The sequence below is a fragment of the Limulus polyphemus genome, unplaced genomic scaffold, assembly GCF_000517525.1.
Source record: "Limulus polyphemus unplaced genomic scaffold, Limulus_polyphemus-2.1.2 Scaffold412, whole genome shotgun sequence".
NCBI lineage: Eukaryota > Metazoa > Arthropoda > Merostomata > Xiphosura > Limulidae > Limulus > Limulus polyphemus.
This window is the reverse complement of record NW_013666022.1, coordinates 599361-614358: the sequence shown is the minus strand read 5'-3', so window position 1 is coordinate 614358 and position 14998 is coordinate 599361. Positions and strand designations below refer to the sequence as shown.

The 14998-nt window shown below is 32.6% G+C and overlaps 1 protein-coding gene across 2 annotated transcripts in view; it reads right to left on the bottom strand.

Moving 5' to 3' along the window:
* Positions 1-4764: 4764 nt before the first annotated feature.
* Positions 4765-14998, bottom strand: part of LOC106458075 (peroxidase-like) — an 82793-nt gene continuing 72559 nt past the window's right edge. For both annotated transcript variants that reach the window (XM_013917530.2, XM_022384201.1), the window contains exons 13-17: positions 13793-13957; positions 11617-11819; positions 9061-9230; positions 8268-8376; positions 4765-6233 (exon numbers count right to left, since the gene is read on the bottom strand). In XM_013917530.2, coding sequence (XP_013772984.1) covers positions 6140-6233; positions 8268-8376; positions 9061-9230; positions 11617-11819; positions 13793-13957 — 741 coding nt within the window. In that variant the 3' untranslated portion in view covers positions 4765-6139. The remainder of the gene's footprint in view (positions 6234-8267; positions 8377-9060; positions 9231-11616; positions 11820-13792; positions 13958-14998) is intronic.

Genomic DNA, 14998 nt, shown 5'->3' with positions numbered 1-14998 from the left:
TGTTGTTGTTCTACTGGTTTTTCTTGACTAATGAATTTGTTCTTTTTCGTTATTTCATTAATGGCAGCAGCATTTCTTTTCTTTTCAGTAGACTAAAATATAATATAGTAAAAGACAGCAACGTTATTTATTAAGACAATGAATATGACTGAAAACGAACATTACTATTCAAAACAAATACAACACAAAAAATATTTAAATACAAAGAAATATCAGTTACGATATACTTACATTTAAAGATTGGTTCATTATTTTTTCTTCCATGTAGTAGAACTGTATCAGTCTAATTATTAGTGATGAAAGAATCAAGGTATTTATTTTTGACAAGTGACCCAGATTTGACTGCACTATAGACCGTTTGTTGTAGACAAATATTAAAAATTAGGACATGTCTGAGCTTGTGACCGAACTTATCAACACTATCCAGAAACAGCTAATCTGTCATCATTTGATTACATACAAATATAATTCGTTGTATTGTATAATGAAATTGTAAATCTCATATATATTTCACATTTCTGTAAAGTCAATGTAGTTTTTAGGTCTAAGTAGATATCATAAATACTAAAAGTAATAAGTAGAATTTAATCGATCATAGACAAACTGTCTTTCATTTTCATTTTTACCTTAACTGTAATCGTTGACAACTTTGTTAATGATGATGCATTTTAAATACCTTGTCTCTCTCACGTTTAGCAATAAAAGCCAAGCTTGGCCACAAAAAATACACATCACAGGATACATTGAATACGTCAATATTCGTTTCTCTTGAACTTAAAATTTGTGAATCATGGTACAATGATCCTAACTTGGCTAGTATAACAGCATGTGTATTCAGTCATTAGTCATAACTACTCATTACACAAATGACTAAAAGGAGCGAAGGTCATGAACATATTGTCAATTGGTCCAATCACAATAAACTCATAATATTTCCTTTATTTTATATTATGATATAAATAAGACTAATTTACATTTGTTATTTTAGTCATAGATTTCTAGTGCATGATATGCTTTGTAGAGTTTCTAAATGAAGAAACGTTCTATGACCATCTTAGGTCGAATGTCCGTTATGCTTTCTTCGCGTTAATTTATTTTATTTAATTAATCACATATTAGAACACTAGAATGATTAGCTATAAATATGAACAGTTGATCTAAGATCATAATCTCCTATCTAATACATGAAGTTTTGAAAATAAATGTTTCAATGTATGTGATAACTGTTTTATTTAGAGTTTGTGATTTTACTTACATACATTGATGATAGTATATCTATATGGGGACTTGTATTAGATGGTTAAGCACATTTGTTAGAAACATGAATAATCAATTTATGGAGTACAATTAAGTAGAAAGTATTAAAAGAACTGTATGCTAATGGTAATATACATATTGAACACGTCCCGTCAAATCTTGAGAAATGGAATATCAGAAATACACTTTTAGTGTTTGTTTTCATATATTGTTACACAAATGAACTACAGTATTTACATAAAAGATATAGATTCTAACTAAAATGAACAAATAGTAATATGTACATAATGTAGAAATGTATAGAAGTTGTATGAAAGCTCATTTAAACGAGACAGTCCAAAATTCTATAAACTAAGATGTTTCTATTTTTCATAAATAATATATTAGTGTATGTAATACTTGAAGTGTATTTCAGTGTACTTGTCAAGTCTGTGCTTTTACATTGTTGTTGTAAAGTATGTTCTGTAATGAGGCTACAATACAATAACTTATCAACTAAACAATACAGTAATTTGAGTAAAAAGCAATTATGTCCCTGTGATACGAAAAAGCTGTAATTTTAATCTCTCGTACGTGTTTGTAACTTTAGTAAATTGCATATTAGTGAGCTTACCAAAAGACAAGTTTCTGTGAAGTTTAAGTGTGTAACAAATTTTGTAATTAATGTATATATTTGTAATAGAAAAAATTATATTTTGTCCCATATAAATAAAATAGTTTGGATCATATGATTCATTTCTTTAATTATTTTGCACATATTAAATTGCAAACATCACTAAAATAACTGAATGTTCAAAATGCACAAAATCTTTAACAATGTAAAAACACATAATTGGTCTATTAGGAATACAACAAGAGTGACTTAGATTTCTGAATTTAATCCACTGTTAATTTAGTCATAAACTACCCATAATAAAGGTCGTGTACACATTGTATTTTTACCAAGTACACAGAACTTAGTCTCATACATCCAGTTATGATCATAAATGGCGATAGGGTTGAAAGAGTTTACACTGCGTGTATGACCTATCTGTAGTATGTATTAAACGTTCGTTTTTCGAAATGAAAATTTCTACAAAAAAAAAGGTAAGAATCTTACTTAATTATGTAGAACGGTATATAATTCTTTCTGACACTCAGAGTTCCTTGAGCTTTTAGTCTATATGCAAATAGTTTCAGTCAGCATTATCCATAAAGCTCCAAACAAGCAAGAAACAAGCTCTATACAAATATTTATGAAAATTTCGACAGAAAGGTAAAATTATAATTTTCTACAATAGTTAAACATAGTTATTTTCATAGATCTTTTAGAACTAAACTTTAGTGAAGCAAATCAACTTATATTGTTGAACATGAAATTTATATAAACGTCCTTTTCAGGGCAAATAGATGTCATACAATATATTAATTATATAAATGAAAACGAATGAATTAGTGATAATCGTTTTACATACAAAACCACATAAATTTAATATAAACGCAAAACTATAATCAGTATGTTATATGTGTCAGTAATACTATATACTTATAGAAACACCCATCTGCTTTTGGAAAACACATTTAATGCAATTAAATATATATAAAACTATAAACACAGGTTTTCACAAGTTGAGAGCCGCCTGCAGTCCTACGGAAGTATAGTAACACTTTCCGCCTATAGAAACACCACCCACCTTTGTAAAACGTCCATAATATAATTAAATATGTAAATGAAAACTAAAAAAAATAAGTGGAGACAAGTTAAAATCTGTATGCAGTTTTACAGGACAAAAGTAACATTGATCTTTTAACATTAGTTGCCTATAGCAACAACATCCGTTCTTTGTAAATGTACGTAAGGTAATTAAAAATATAAACGAAAACTATAAAGTTGCCTATAACAATGAGAACTGGAGATTAAAATAGCAGATTTAATGTAAGTTTTATTTATAAAATGAAAGTGCAGTTATGACGGAGATTAAAAACGTTTCATTACTGATAACTGTAAAATGTACAATATACAATAAGATGAAATATTAATTTTAAGACTTGTTACTATAAAGTTAATGACATATTAAGACACGTTGATACCTCATCATCCTAGCCCTCTTCTAGAAATATGCCATCTGGTGCCAATTCGTTGAACTATGATTCCTAGCGATGCACCATCTGGTGGTGAACGATAATGCCACCCCTCCATTTAGACAGCCGCGCCCGCTGCTGCCACATCGTGGAACTATTAATCTTAGCAACACGCCCTCTGGTCTTTTACGTATCACGCAACAGTTATATACCCCTCAGGTGTCAGTATCCTTTGCATATTACGTAGTGGTTATGTGATATCTACTCACCTGACAGGGGTAATGCGTTTACTACTCACGAATCTGTTGCAAGAAACATATCATTACAAGAAGTAGTTAAAATGTCATGTATTCAGAAGTAGTTTCACTGACATGAATAAACTAATTATGTCTAAAAGTTTTAAAGATGGATGTGCAAAAAAACCTGTTGTAAATGTGTTATAGTACGTGGGACAACAATCCTAATATATTAATATAACTCAGTTTCTATCTTGAGAAACGTATAATGCTGGAAGACGTCTTGAATGGGTAATGAAGAAAAACTTTAATATAAGTTTAACATAACAGCAAATGTACAACGTTTCGACAAGGTTTTGTCATCATCAGCATTATTAGTCTCAAAGTGGATTCCTCATCATCGAAGGAAAAAGGGATATCCATAGAAATAAATTGGATGCTTATTTAATTATACCCCACAGTGGCATAGCGCTGAGTCTGCGGACTTATAACGCTAAAAACAGGGTTTCGATACCCTTGGCAGGTACACCACAGATAGCATATTGTGTAGCTTAACAACAAACAAACAAAAAACAATTTTATTGGTTTCAAATATTCACATCTTGGTTGTGCAAGGAAGTACGTGGGTTCCATTACCAGGTAGCTTGCTATCAGTATAAAAATAATGTATTTTAATAATGTGGCATGTTCTAAAGAAATGCAGTTTTGCCATCGCAAATAATAATTTTATAATAATTAGAGCTGGAGATGAACAGGACCTAATGATTAGAGGGTTTAGTTAGTTAGTTTTGTTGTTAAGGGAAAAACTACACATGGGCTATCTGTGCTGTACCCATCACGAGTATCTAACTCCCATTTTTAGCGTTATTCAGACTTACTGCTAAGCCACGAAGGAGGCTGCAGATTCGAGAGATTCTGGTGTTTAATATTTGGATTTGATTATATACCTAAACATAAAACATTAAGAATTAAAAAAATAAGAACCCAATATATTTAATATATAAGACAGAAAATATAATACCCAAAAATTCAGAAATAGTAAAAATTACTTTTATAATGTTGTCATTTTATATCAGATTTAAACATATTCCTTCATTTTTTCGTATTTACCTCGAGATAAAACAAAACTAAAAACTTAAAAAATAGGAAATTTAGAGGACACTTAGGAATACAAGGAGCGTATTAAGAAGAATATTTCTCCATTTATTTTGAAATTATACAGCCAAAATACAAAGTAGCAGACAAAGCAAGCCCTGAGTAGTTAAAAACGTAGAAAATGACACACTCATAAAAAATTGATTTAAGCATTTTCTTGGACTAATATTTAGTTCCAAACATGGACCAACGGTACTCAGTTTGAATGAAAAAATGAGAAATGAGTACGAACTGATACAAGAATCGTGGTTGTTTGATTTAACGGAGTATAAACAACTGTAACAACAGAAACTGTAAATAAATGAATGATTTTATGAATGAAGTAAACTAGAGGAACATATTTCTGCAAAATAAACATAACAAAGATGAATACGAACGTTGTAAGTAGGTGAATCAATACAATAAAGACGAAGAAAATATCTTTAGAAGAGCTTCTACTCATTTACCCTAAATTTACTACGTATTAGCGCAACGTTATCTAGACATTGGTGAGTAAATTATTACTTAATATATAAACTCCTTGATTAGGGTAAATAGCAAAATAAAAATACACAGATATTTTACATTTCGTATTGCTTATTTTTTATCTGCCTTATTCTTTAGTTATATTTATTTTTGGTAAAAGTTGAGCTTTTGTTATTAGTGCTAGTACAAATGTTTTCGGTTTGGCATGACCTAAAAATTAACTTTAAAATACTATCAAACTATGATTATGGTGCACGGAATCATCGCGATTTGATGTAGTTCATAAACACAGTGGTTAAAAACTTGCGTGCTATTTAAACTGTTCTCATATTTTCTCAGTTGTGTTAATTGGTTAAAGGTCTTTGTAATGAAGGAAGCATGTCTATTTTTGTTTGTTTATTTTTAGAGCCTCACTACACTTAGTACTATTAAATAGTAAGAACCACCGGTAAAAAAGTTATAAGTATCTAATAGGCCATAAAATAATATTTCAGTTATCCATGATAAATGTCATTATATTTCTCGAAGAGTATAAGTTTCTAACCTTCAAAAGGCAATATAAATGTATATTTATCCTTAACATGTTATTTCGCTTTTTTTTTATTCATTAATATCAACATCACTGAAGTTGAAAGTTCGAAACATTAAGGAAAGTCAAAACCTGTAGGCCAATTATTATTTAAAATATTTTTGCAATTTATTCTGTACTTGATCCATTCTAAGAGCTTTTATCAAGGATACCAGAAAAAATGTTTTAGAATTTAGGCACAGGGATGAAATACATCATAACCTATATAAGATACAGCGCACATGCTTCATCGTGCTACTTTGTGCTACAACAAATAAAACGAAAGAATGTATCTGAAACATTTAATATCTACTCAACCTTACAAACAATTAAAATCTAACGTAGGTTTCTATATTTTCATACGCATACAAAAGGTGAGATCTTGAAGATCGGCAGCTTACTCGTTGTCTTCTTTGTTACACATGCCTGCCCAGGCCTCCATGTTCAGTTTGGGAAGACGTTTTGCATCATCACATGAAACAACTGGGTTGCTATAAAGGAAACATGTTGACCGTGAATACATATAGTTGTCGTTATAACCTGATTTTTAAAACTTACGATATAACACTACTATGTACGTGATGTAAGCGATCGGTAATTTTAAAGAGGAACGCTAAGCGACAGCTATATTTTCAACGGGAATGTATTGTTTTTATTAAAATAATGTGAACTGAGAGGAAGGAAACTGTTCCTATAAGTTTCTGTCAATGAATAATCGATCATGTAAACGTGGATTCAAAATAGAGTAACCTCATTAGGCCCAATAGATGTGGTTTGTTTTTAATTTCACGCAAGTGTACACAAGCGCTACCTGCGCTAGTCCTCTCTAATTTATCAGTGCTAGACTAGAGGGAAGGCAGCTAGTCAACACTACCCACCACCAACTCTTGGGTTACTCTTTAACCAACGAACAGTGGGATTGACCATCACTTTATAACGCCCCCACGGCTAAAAGGGCGAGTATGTTTGGCGACGGAGATTCGAGCCCGCGGACGGCAGATTACGAATCAAGCACCCTGACAATTCATGAGGGGAAAAAGAAGAAGGCCATTTATATCTAACCGCTGGTTATTATTAAAACGTGCTGAAACTTACGGTTAGGTCCTTTAGTAAACTTTGAATTTTTCAGAATTTTATTAATTTGCTAAATGTTTTTGATTCATACAATCTTTGTATTTAATGTGACAGTTATGAAGCAGCATCATACAATTAACCTCTATCTGGAAGTAAAGCCGAAGTTTTTATTTAGTGTTACTTTTTTATTATCTAGTAGAAGTTTACAGGGTAAACTAATTTCAAATTTTGTTTTTATTATGTGAAATTGATTATCAAACAGTAAATAACCTGGACATATCTTTTTTTTTATCGGTTGTTTATATTACCTTTCTACCAGCTGTTCTGGCGTTAGTGGGGGGTGTTGAACACCTTGAAATCTCATTATCTCCTCTAGATTATACCGTTCGTAAATCTAATTTTAAATTTGGTCCCATTATATTTCTCATACCCCAATTAAGAAAAGCTATAGCCCGGACTGTCTAATAGTTACGTTTATTGTACTAAAGACTGAATAAGGCTTACATATAAATGAAACTGGCTGATCGGAAGTAATAAATTCCCACCAACACCATGAGATATAAAGAAATATTAGCAACAAAACCTGAAAGAGTTCTATCTTAAAAATTACGAAAGAAGAAAGCGAAAATAACATAGAGTTGTTATGAGTTATGAATAATAACTTCTTTTGGAGTTCTTTTAAACCAATTTATAAAACATCTTAATGTTTTGAAATTTTGTGGAATATTTTTTTTTGTTTTTAAAACAACCAGTGAAAATGCAGAAAACTACTTCCTGTGTACAGTTTTTCATGAGTCACTTTCGTCGCCAATATTAAAAACAAACACTTGAAAGCAACAAAAAATGAAAAACTATTGATTAAAAAACTCGTGCATCCTACTGAATTAAAAACAACAACAACAACAACTTAGAAGCTAACACTCCGGTGGTCGCCCTGATCCATTAAAGGATTCTGAAAGCGAAGAGATACAATCTTTCAACATTCTAGAGATGAATGCTTGAATTCATTTCGTTTAATTTCATCATAACTTTCGATCATTTCTGGGTAATTCTTGTCTAAAGACTAGATGTAGTTCCGCGGGTTCCCCGAAAGCGTTCTGTTTCAAAAGTAAATCAAAATTAACAGTAACAAATATTTTTATTTTTTGCTTTTCAAGTTCATATGTCACGCTGGGTTGTAGCCTCTAGAAGTGCATAATTCATTTCGTGATTCATAGAATGCGTAAGTTTTGGTGACGTCACTACAGTACAAAATGTAACACCAAGCATCCCTTGTGTGACACCAATTTAGTCTCTACTGACAGACAACACACTACTGTATAGTGGTGAAAGTGGTTTAAACAGGTGACCCCTTCAGGCGGCATTTCGGAGAAATAATATCACGAAAAGACCAGTCGCTTAACCAAATGAACAGAGTAATAATAAAAAACGAAACAAAAAAAAACACTCACCTTTGTTTATCTGCAAGCATAAATGCTTTGAGTTGAATATTATTCAAGTCGTCTGAGTTGTCACAGAGAATTCGAGAAAGTGTCACCTTTCTGATTTCTGATAACTGACCTATGAGTACAAAATATCCGATAGTAACATACAAAGGAAAAAAAAATTGTTATGCTAAATGTAAAGAAATAGGCAAATAAATAAACATTTTAAACTATTATATCAGAATAATCAGAAACAATCAAAAAGAATATTTAAGTTGCTATCAACGAAATTGATGCAGCGTATGAGTTTTGTAGGGCTAAATAAAAGTTACGGTACGGAAAAAAAAAGATTAAGAACATAATTTTGGGGGGAAAAAAAAATCAAGCTATTTATTGTACAGTGCCATACCGTGGGTATCAAAAGTAGGAAACGGTATAGTTTCTGTATCTAGGGCACACACGATGGTACCTTATCAAAAATAAAAGGTATTCTATCTTTGACAAAGTGCAGAAAAAATGCCACCCGCGACCATCGTGAAAAGAAAGCCTATGCCCACACAAATAATAGGATTTCTACGAACTTCATGAACTGACAGAAACAATCTGTTGTTACATTTGTACATTTGACGTTTGCTCTACGTGACTTTCAGAAACTACCTATTTTTCTTTTTCATTATAGCTACCAGAATAACTTCAGCAAATAAAAAACTTATGTTACAAATGTTCCTTTTAATTATTGTTTATAAAGTGTTATAAAAATATGTATTACTAATAGATAGAAATTTTTGAATAAAAGTCTGACTTATTTTTATATACTGACCTTCTGTAAAAGAGCCTGACTGATTACCGTTTTCATACCAGAAACGGTCTCCTACCCTAGTTCGGTAAAACTGTTCAGCAATGAGACATGCATGAGTTGGACCGACCAATGCTCCCGGGAGGTGTCGCTCGGACAGAGCTCCAGGGATTAAATCAATATCATGGACTGACCTATGACGAGAAAATAAAAAGGATAAAGACGGCGGCTCATTTCACAAAAAATTGTGTGATGTATAAAGATATGTTTATGGAACTGTCAAAAAAAGAACAAAATTTTTATTATATAATCACTAAAGAGTCACCTAGAAAATATGTTTAGATGTATGTTTGTTTGAAGTTAAGCACAAAGCTATACAATGGACTATCTGTGCTCTGACCACTACGGGTATCGAAACCCTGTTTCTAGCGTTGTAAGTCCTCAAAGATACCGCTGTGCCACTGGGGGGGGGGGGCATTTAAATGTAATAGCACTTTGATTGAATTTTATGTTTCAAGATAATGAAAAGTAAAAATCCTAAATATTTGTATTAAAGAGATAAATAGCCTAAGAAAATATTACTCATTACCAAGTACAATAATAATGAAATATCAGGTTCACTGTTTCTAAAAAAAAATAAAGAGAAATATGTTATTTTTACTTTCAGGTATAGACTAATAAAAGAACTGGGCAGTTGAAGTTTAATATTGATGAAGTATTTCAATTTATATACTTTATGTCCATTAGTAGATAAAACTTCAACGCAGGATTTATCCCTCGACAAGAGGTAGCAAAGATCGGACGTAGAAAATTCGACATTTATCCGATTTTGGTGAAACTTATAAAGAGTGTAGCGTAGGATGAGATATGACGATTACAATTTACAGTTTCCATTAGGTTATGACACGCCACATCATCAACAGAAATCCCATAATTAATGCCAGTATTTCTTCTGTAACCAACCGGTCCGCTACACGATTCTTCTTGTTCTTCGCTGGACATTTTTCAGATAAGAGTCCAATAGATTCAAGTCCTGCTGACTGGAGCGTTACTACTTTTCATGAAGTCATCATCAATCATCTATATTCTTTTGAATACCTACATGTGCAAGGTTCCGATATGTTCGGTTTGCAAGCTGTGCAGATGCTGTGGATGCAATCGTGATGAACTTTTTGACAGTCCTTGTTGAGGCAAATGCACCTATCAAGCTCAAAGATGCTGTGGTGGCACTGGAAAATAGGTTTGGTGCTAACAAAGGCATTGGTGATAGTATAATAACCTTCTGCCAGATCAGAACATCAAGAACAAGGTCTCCAACCCTGTGTTAGTCTTCTGTGAACATTTTCCAAACTCATTCTTTCGGGGGTCCGAATGGACCCAATCATAAAAAGTTAATTTAAAATAAATAAATAATAATAAGCTATTATTTTGGAAACAAAAGCACTAACACTCAAAACATTTTCCTTTATTAATCAATAAATGAACATTAAATATTACAACTTGTTTCTTTTTGCGACCTAAACTAACTGTAATAATTTAACACAAACTAAACAAATACTGAAGCTACTGAGAACAACAAACATGTACGTGCTTCTATCTGTCGGCGCCGATGTTTACAAAATATTTGGGGTCCGTGAAAAACCCGGAAGACTAACGTAGGGTTAAATAGACAATTAAATAAATGTCGCATGATTTGATTTGGGAATTAAGAAAGAAATAATCAATTCAATTGCGTGACCGTTGTTGATAAGTTAGTGCAACCACTTTGACTGGACATAGCTCCCGACTGAAATAGGTTGCCATCATGTAGGTTGCATATTTGGATACAGCAGACTCTGGACTTTCTAGCAGTGTAAACGAAACCTCCAAGAAGTTTTCTTTTAAAAATGTATATTATTTAAGAAAACATACTTATGTGTTTTTGTTTTTGGCTTATCTTGAACTCAGAAGAAAAAATCTGGTACTTTGAAAAATGAAATATTGATACAGGTTCATTGGAGGAAAACCAATAATATTCAATGGAACATTACTATAATCATAATTATTTAGTATAATGAATTGTATTGCTTTTCTAGTTTCGAGGACTTACATCACAAATTTTCATAATGTATCATTTGGATATCACAGCAATTGAAACTGTTGTTTCCGAAATTTTTTATTTTCTCTTCCAATAAGGAAACAACATACTATTGCTCATCACCTCAAAGTATTGAGTATAATAAGAGTGATGTAGGAAGAAGTTGCAAAGTGGGGATGCTCGGCTAGACAGGCAGATTTCCAATGAGAAATTAAATATATAAGGAGCTGCTAAAAGCAGTTCCCGTGATGCCTAAGGCAGCTCGGTATATGGGGGTCTGGAGGAATGCCCCCCAGAAAAATAATATAATAATATAACTTACATTTGCTATAATAATTCAAATATGTAAAAGTAGGGGTGCTACAGCACCTCCGGTTCCGATGCCTCTGAATAAACAGTCCAGAACTACATTTCTTAAAATCATCATCGAGCTAAGTTAAATATTTGTTCAATATTTTCAACCAGCATTGAAATATAAAAATACTCATCAAGAAATGCTTTACCTGTACAATTGTTTCAAAATTCGTATGGATTGATCGGACATAATACCATGCAAGTCTTCCCAAGTATATATCGCTGATTGATTGCATACGTCACGCCAACTTGTGTAGCCCGGTACCCCATGATCTCTTCCTCTTTGTATACTGAAAGCAGATAGGTCAAGTCCATAGTTTCTGTGTTTTGATTGAAAAAGTCGATTTCTAAGCTGAAAAATTTAAACAATAAAAGGACAAAATACAAAGATAACTGAAGACATTTTATTAAAAGATATTTAAATATCAACAGATTTCCCAAATTCAAAAGTGTGTATAAATCCTTAGAATAATAATAAAAACCCGGGACTTTAAAATATATTTTTTTTGTTTTCTACTGTACGTATTCGTCGATATTTTTGTTATTATATTTTATAGCCCCATAGTAGCTTTGCGCGAAATTATAAAAACAAAACAAACAAGCATAACAAGCATGGTTACCATTTTACTTGGCGAGAACAATTGCAAGGCTTATAAGATTCCATTGTGACTTCAACTGACTATTGGGATGAAGAGAAAACTTTTCAAATATGTCTGCACTGGACAGAGAAAGGAAGATATCAAGTTGTATAATGGTGTGGCTAACTATTTTTATAGCCGGATAGAAGTCTTAGTGCAGTATCCAACAATCCATTAGGTTACATGCTTTAACTATTAGTATACAAACAATTCTAACCATCTCAAGCCAGTTTGTACAGGTTCTTGTATTACCTGTTTAAATAGTGGAACTTTCTAGAGACTTAAATTGCAACATGTAACTTTTATTTGTGTAAAAGGTTTAACACCTTTACAACTTTTTGGACACCTGTAAACTGCTGTTTTTATTTGGTTCTTGGTATTAATCTATAATAATTAATAATTATGGATTTATATATTTTTTGATAATTAGCACCTGATGATTTCTTTTTTTTCTGTATAAATTAGTAATAAATTGTTGATCCCAAGATCCATGATTTGCACTTTGAGGTGGTAGGTGCATCATAAAAATGACGGTCAAATTCCACTATTTGATTAGAGTAGTCCGAAAGGTGGGTGAGTGCTTTTGACTATTTGCTTTCCCTCTAGTCTATCAGTTGAAATTTAGGGACAGTTAGCGCATATAACCCTTATGTAGCTTTGCGCGAATATCCGAAACAAATAAAAACATTAATAACTTATTTCTTTGCATTATTTTTTGGGAATATTTCTAAAGCTCGTCGTGGTATTTTTTGTTTAAAATAATACTTCATTTTAAAAACACACATGCACAAAACAGTGATACAGGAAGCGGGAGAGCGGTGGGTTCCGGGCCCTCTCTCTTTTCGGCCTAGCATGGGCACTTCCTGAGATTAATTTTCTTAACATTTATGCATTTTTACTGGGATAGATTGAAAAGAGAGTTTGTTTGTTTTAATTTCGCGCAAAGCTACACGAGGGCTATCTGCGCTAGCCGTCCCTAATTTAGCAGTGTAAGACTAGAGGGAAGGCAGCTAGTCATCACCACCCACCTCCAACTCTTGGGCTACTATTTTACCAACGAATATTGGGATTGACCGTGACATTATAACACCCCCACGGCTTAAAGGGCGAGCATGTTTGGTGGGACAGGGATTCGAACCCGTAACCCACAGATTGCGAGTCGAGCGCCCTAACCATCAACAGGAGAATGCGTAAAATTTAATTCAGAATCCAAGAGCTTCCAGAGCCCTAAGGCGAGCCCTGGACTCCGGCCGTAATGGTTACGTCTATGGTACGCATTCACTTGTTTCGCTCGCTCAATTAATATGTCTCCTACAACTCTGTAAAGTTTGTAATAAAATTTTTATTCTTTTCATGAACAATACAAGAAGTGAATTTAACAGACAGCAACATTAAACAAATTTAAAAATTAACATAAACATTTCATATTTTCTCCATATAGATATATTCAATGTAAAAAATCTATGAATTTGGACTTATGTTTAGAAGAGATCGAACGTACAGGGGACTACTTATATTAAATTGGTAGCTGAAATTTCGTATTAGCCCATAGTATAGCCAAAAGGTTGATTTATTTGGACCAGAAATATAATATTTGAAATCAAAACTTTTGTAGAATTATTAATATCGATATTTAAAATTGCTTTTAATTACACTTTTCTCTTGGAATGTTTAGTGAAAAACTTACTTCGGGATTGACGTAATTATCGACGGCCTGTGATCTCGCCTTCAGCGCGCCTCTCACGTGGGCGTCAAAGCCGACTTCATACAGAGTAGCAGGGTTGAAAAATGTCCAGTGGATAGGATTTTCGTCCAGTTTAACGTAACGTTTATTCACCAAAGGTACGATTTCCTATATAATGGATTGGTAATGTGAAAAGTATCTCAAACATACGTTTTCATTAATAGTGAAAATTGAAAGAATTATTATTAATAAAAGTGTAATACACTGTGATAACAATCGGTGGAACTAAATCACTAAGCACGAGTAGTGCGTGGGGATGGGCAGGGAAAAAATGACCGTCGCATATTACATGTTGCTCATCACAGTCTGAAATCTCTTATAACAATGTAAGAGACATTTATAAACCTAACTTACGTTTTCGAGGTTTTCAAAAACTATTAAGTCCTTCAGTTTAGCCAAAAAACATCACTAAAGTAGGGAACCAGCAAAAGTAGCTACCCCTTCACTTTACTGCCGCCTCAGTAGGGCGTCGCCAGGCAATAGGGAGGCAGAAGATAAGGTGGAGAGAGATGATGTCACAACAGACAAGGAAGTTATAGTTCCACAAAATGTCACGAAGGGGCGGGTTGCTATGGATGCGTTGCTAAGCCGCCATGCCAAGCGACCATGACATCAGATTCCAGCACAAATTTTATCAACATGACTAATTAATACAATCGATATAAAACAATAATGCCTTAGCTCTATACATTTCCTGGTCATTTATATTTAAATCGTCCTATAAAGGACGTCTATTCGTATGTCATGCAATAATTAAAACTTACTATTTGACTCTTTAATTATAAATCAAGCAATTATTTCAAATAGTTTCGGTAACACGGTTATAATAAAAAATATCTGGACACATTATTTCTTTTTAACAATTTATTAATTTTCTCCCAATAAATATTTTTCAATCTGATCTACATGAAAAGACGCATCTATTAAGGACGTATTTACATGAAAATGTATTACAACAAAATCATGAACAAACATGTCATTGCTATCTTTGTGGGATCCAAATTTAGAAAGGAGTTTTTGTTTCAACACAGGTTGACAACGATAATGAGCATGATATTTATAGTATTGTCCAGACACACAGACGAATACACACGACCAATCAGCTTAGTCATACTTCTTCATTTCCTGAACATTTATATGTAAATCGTC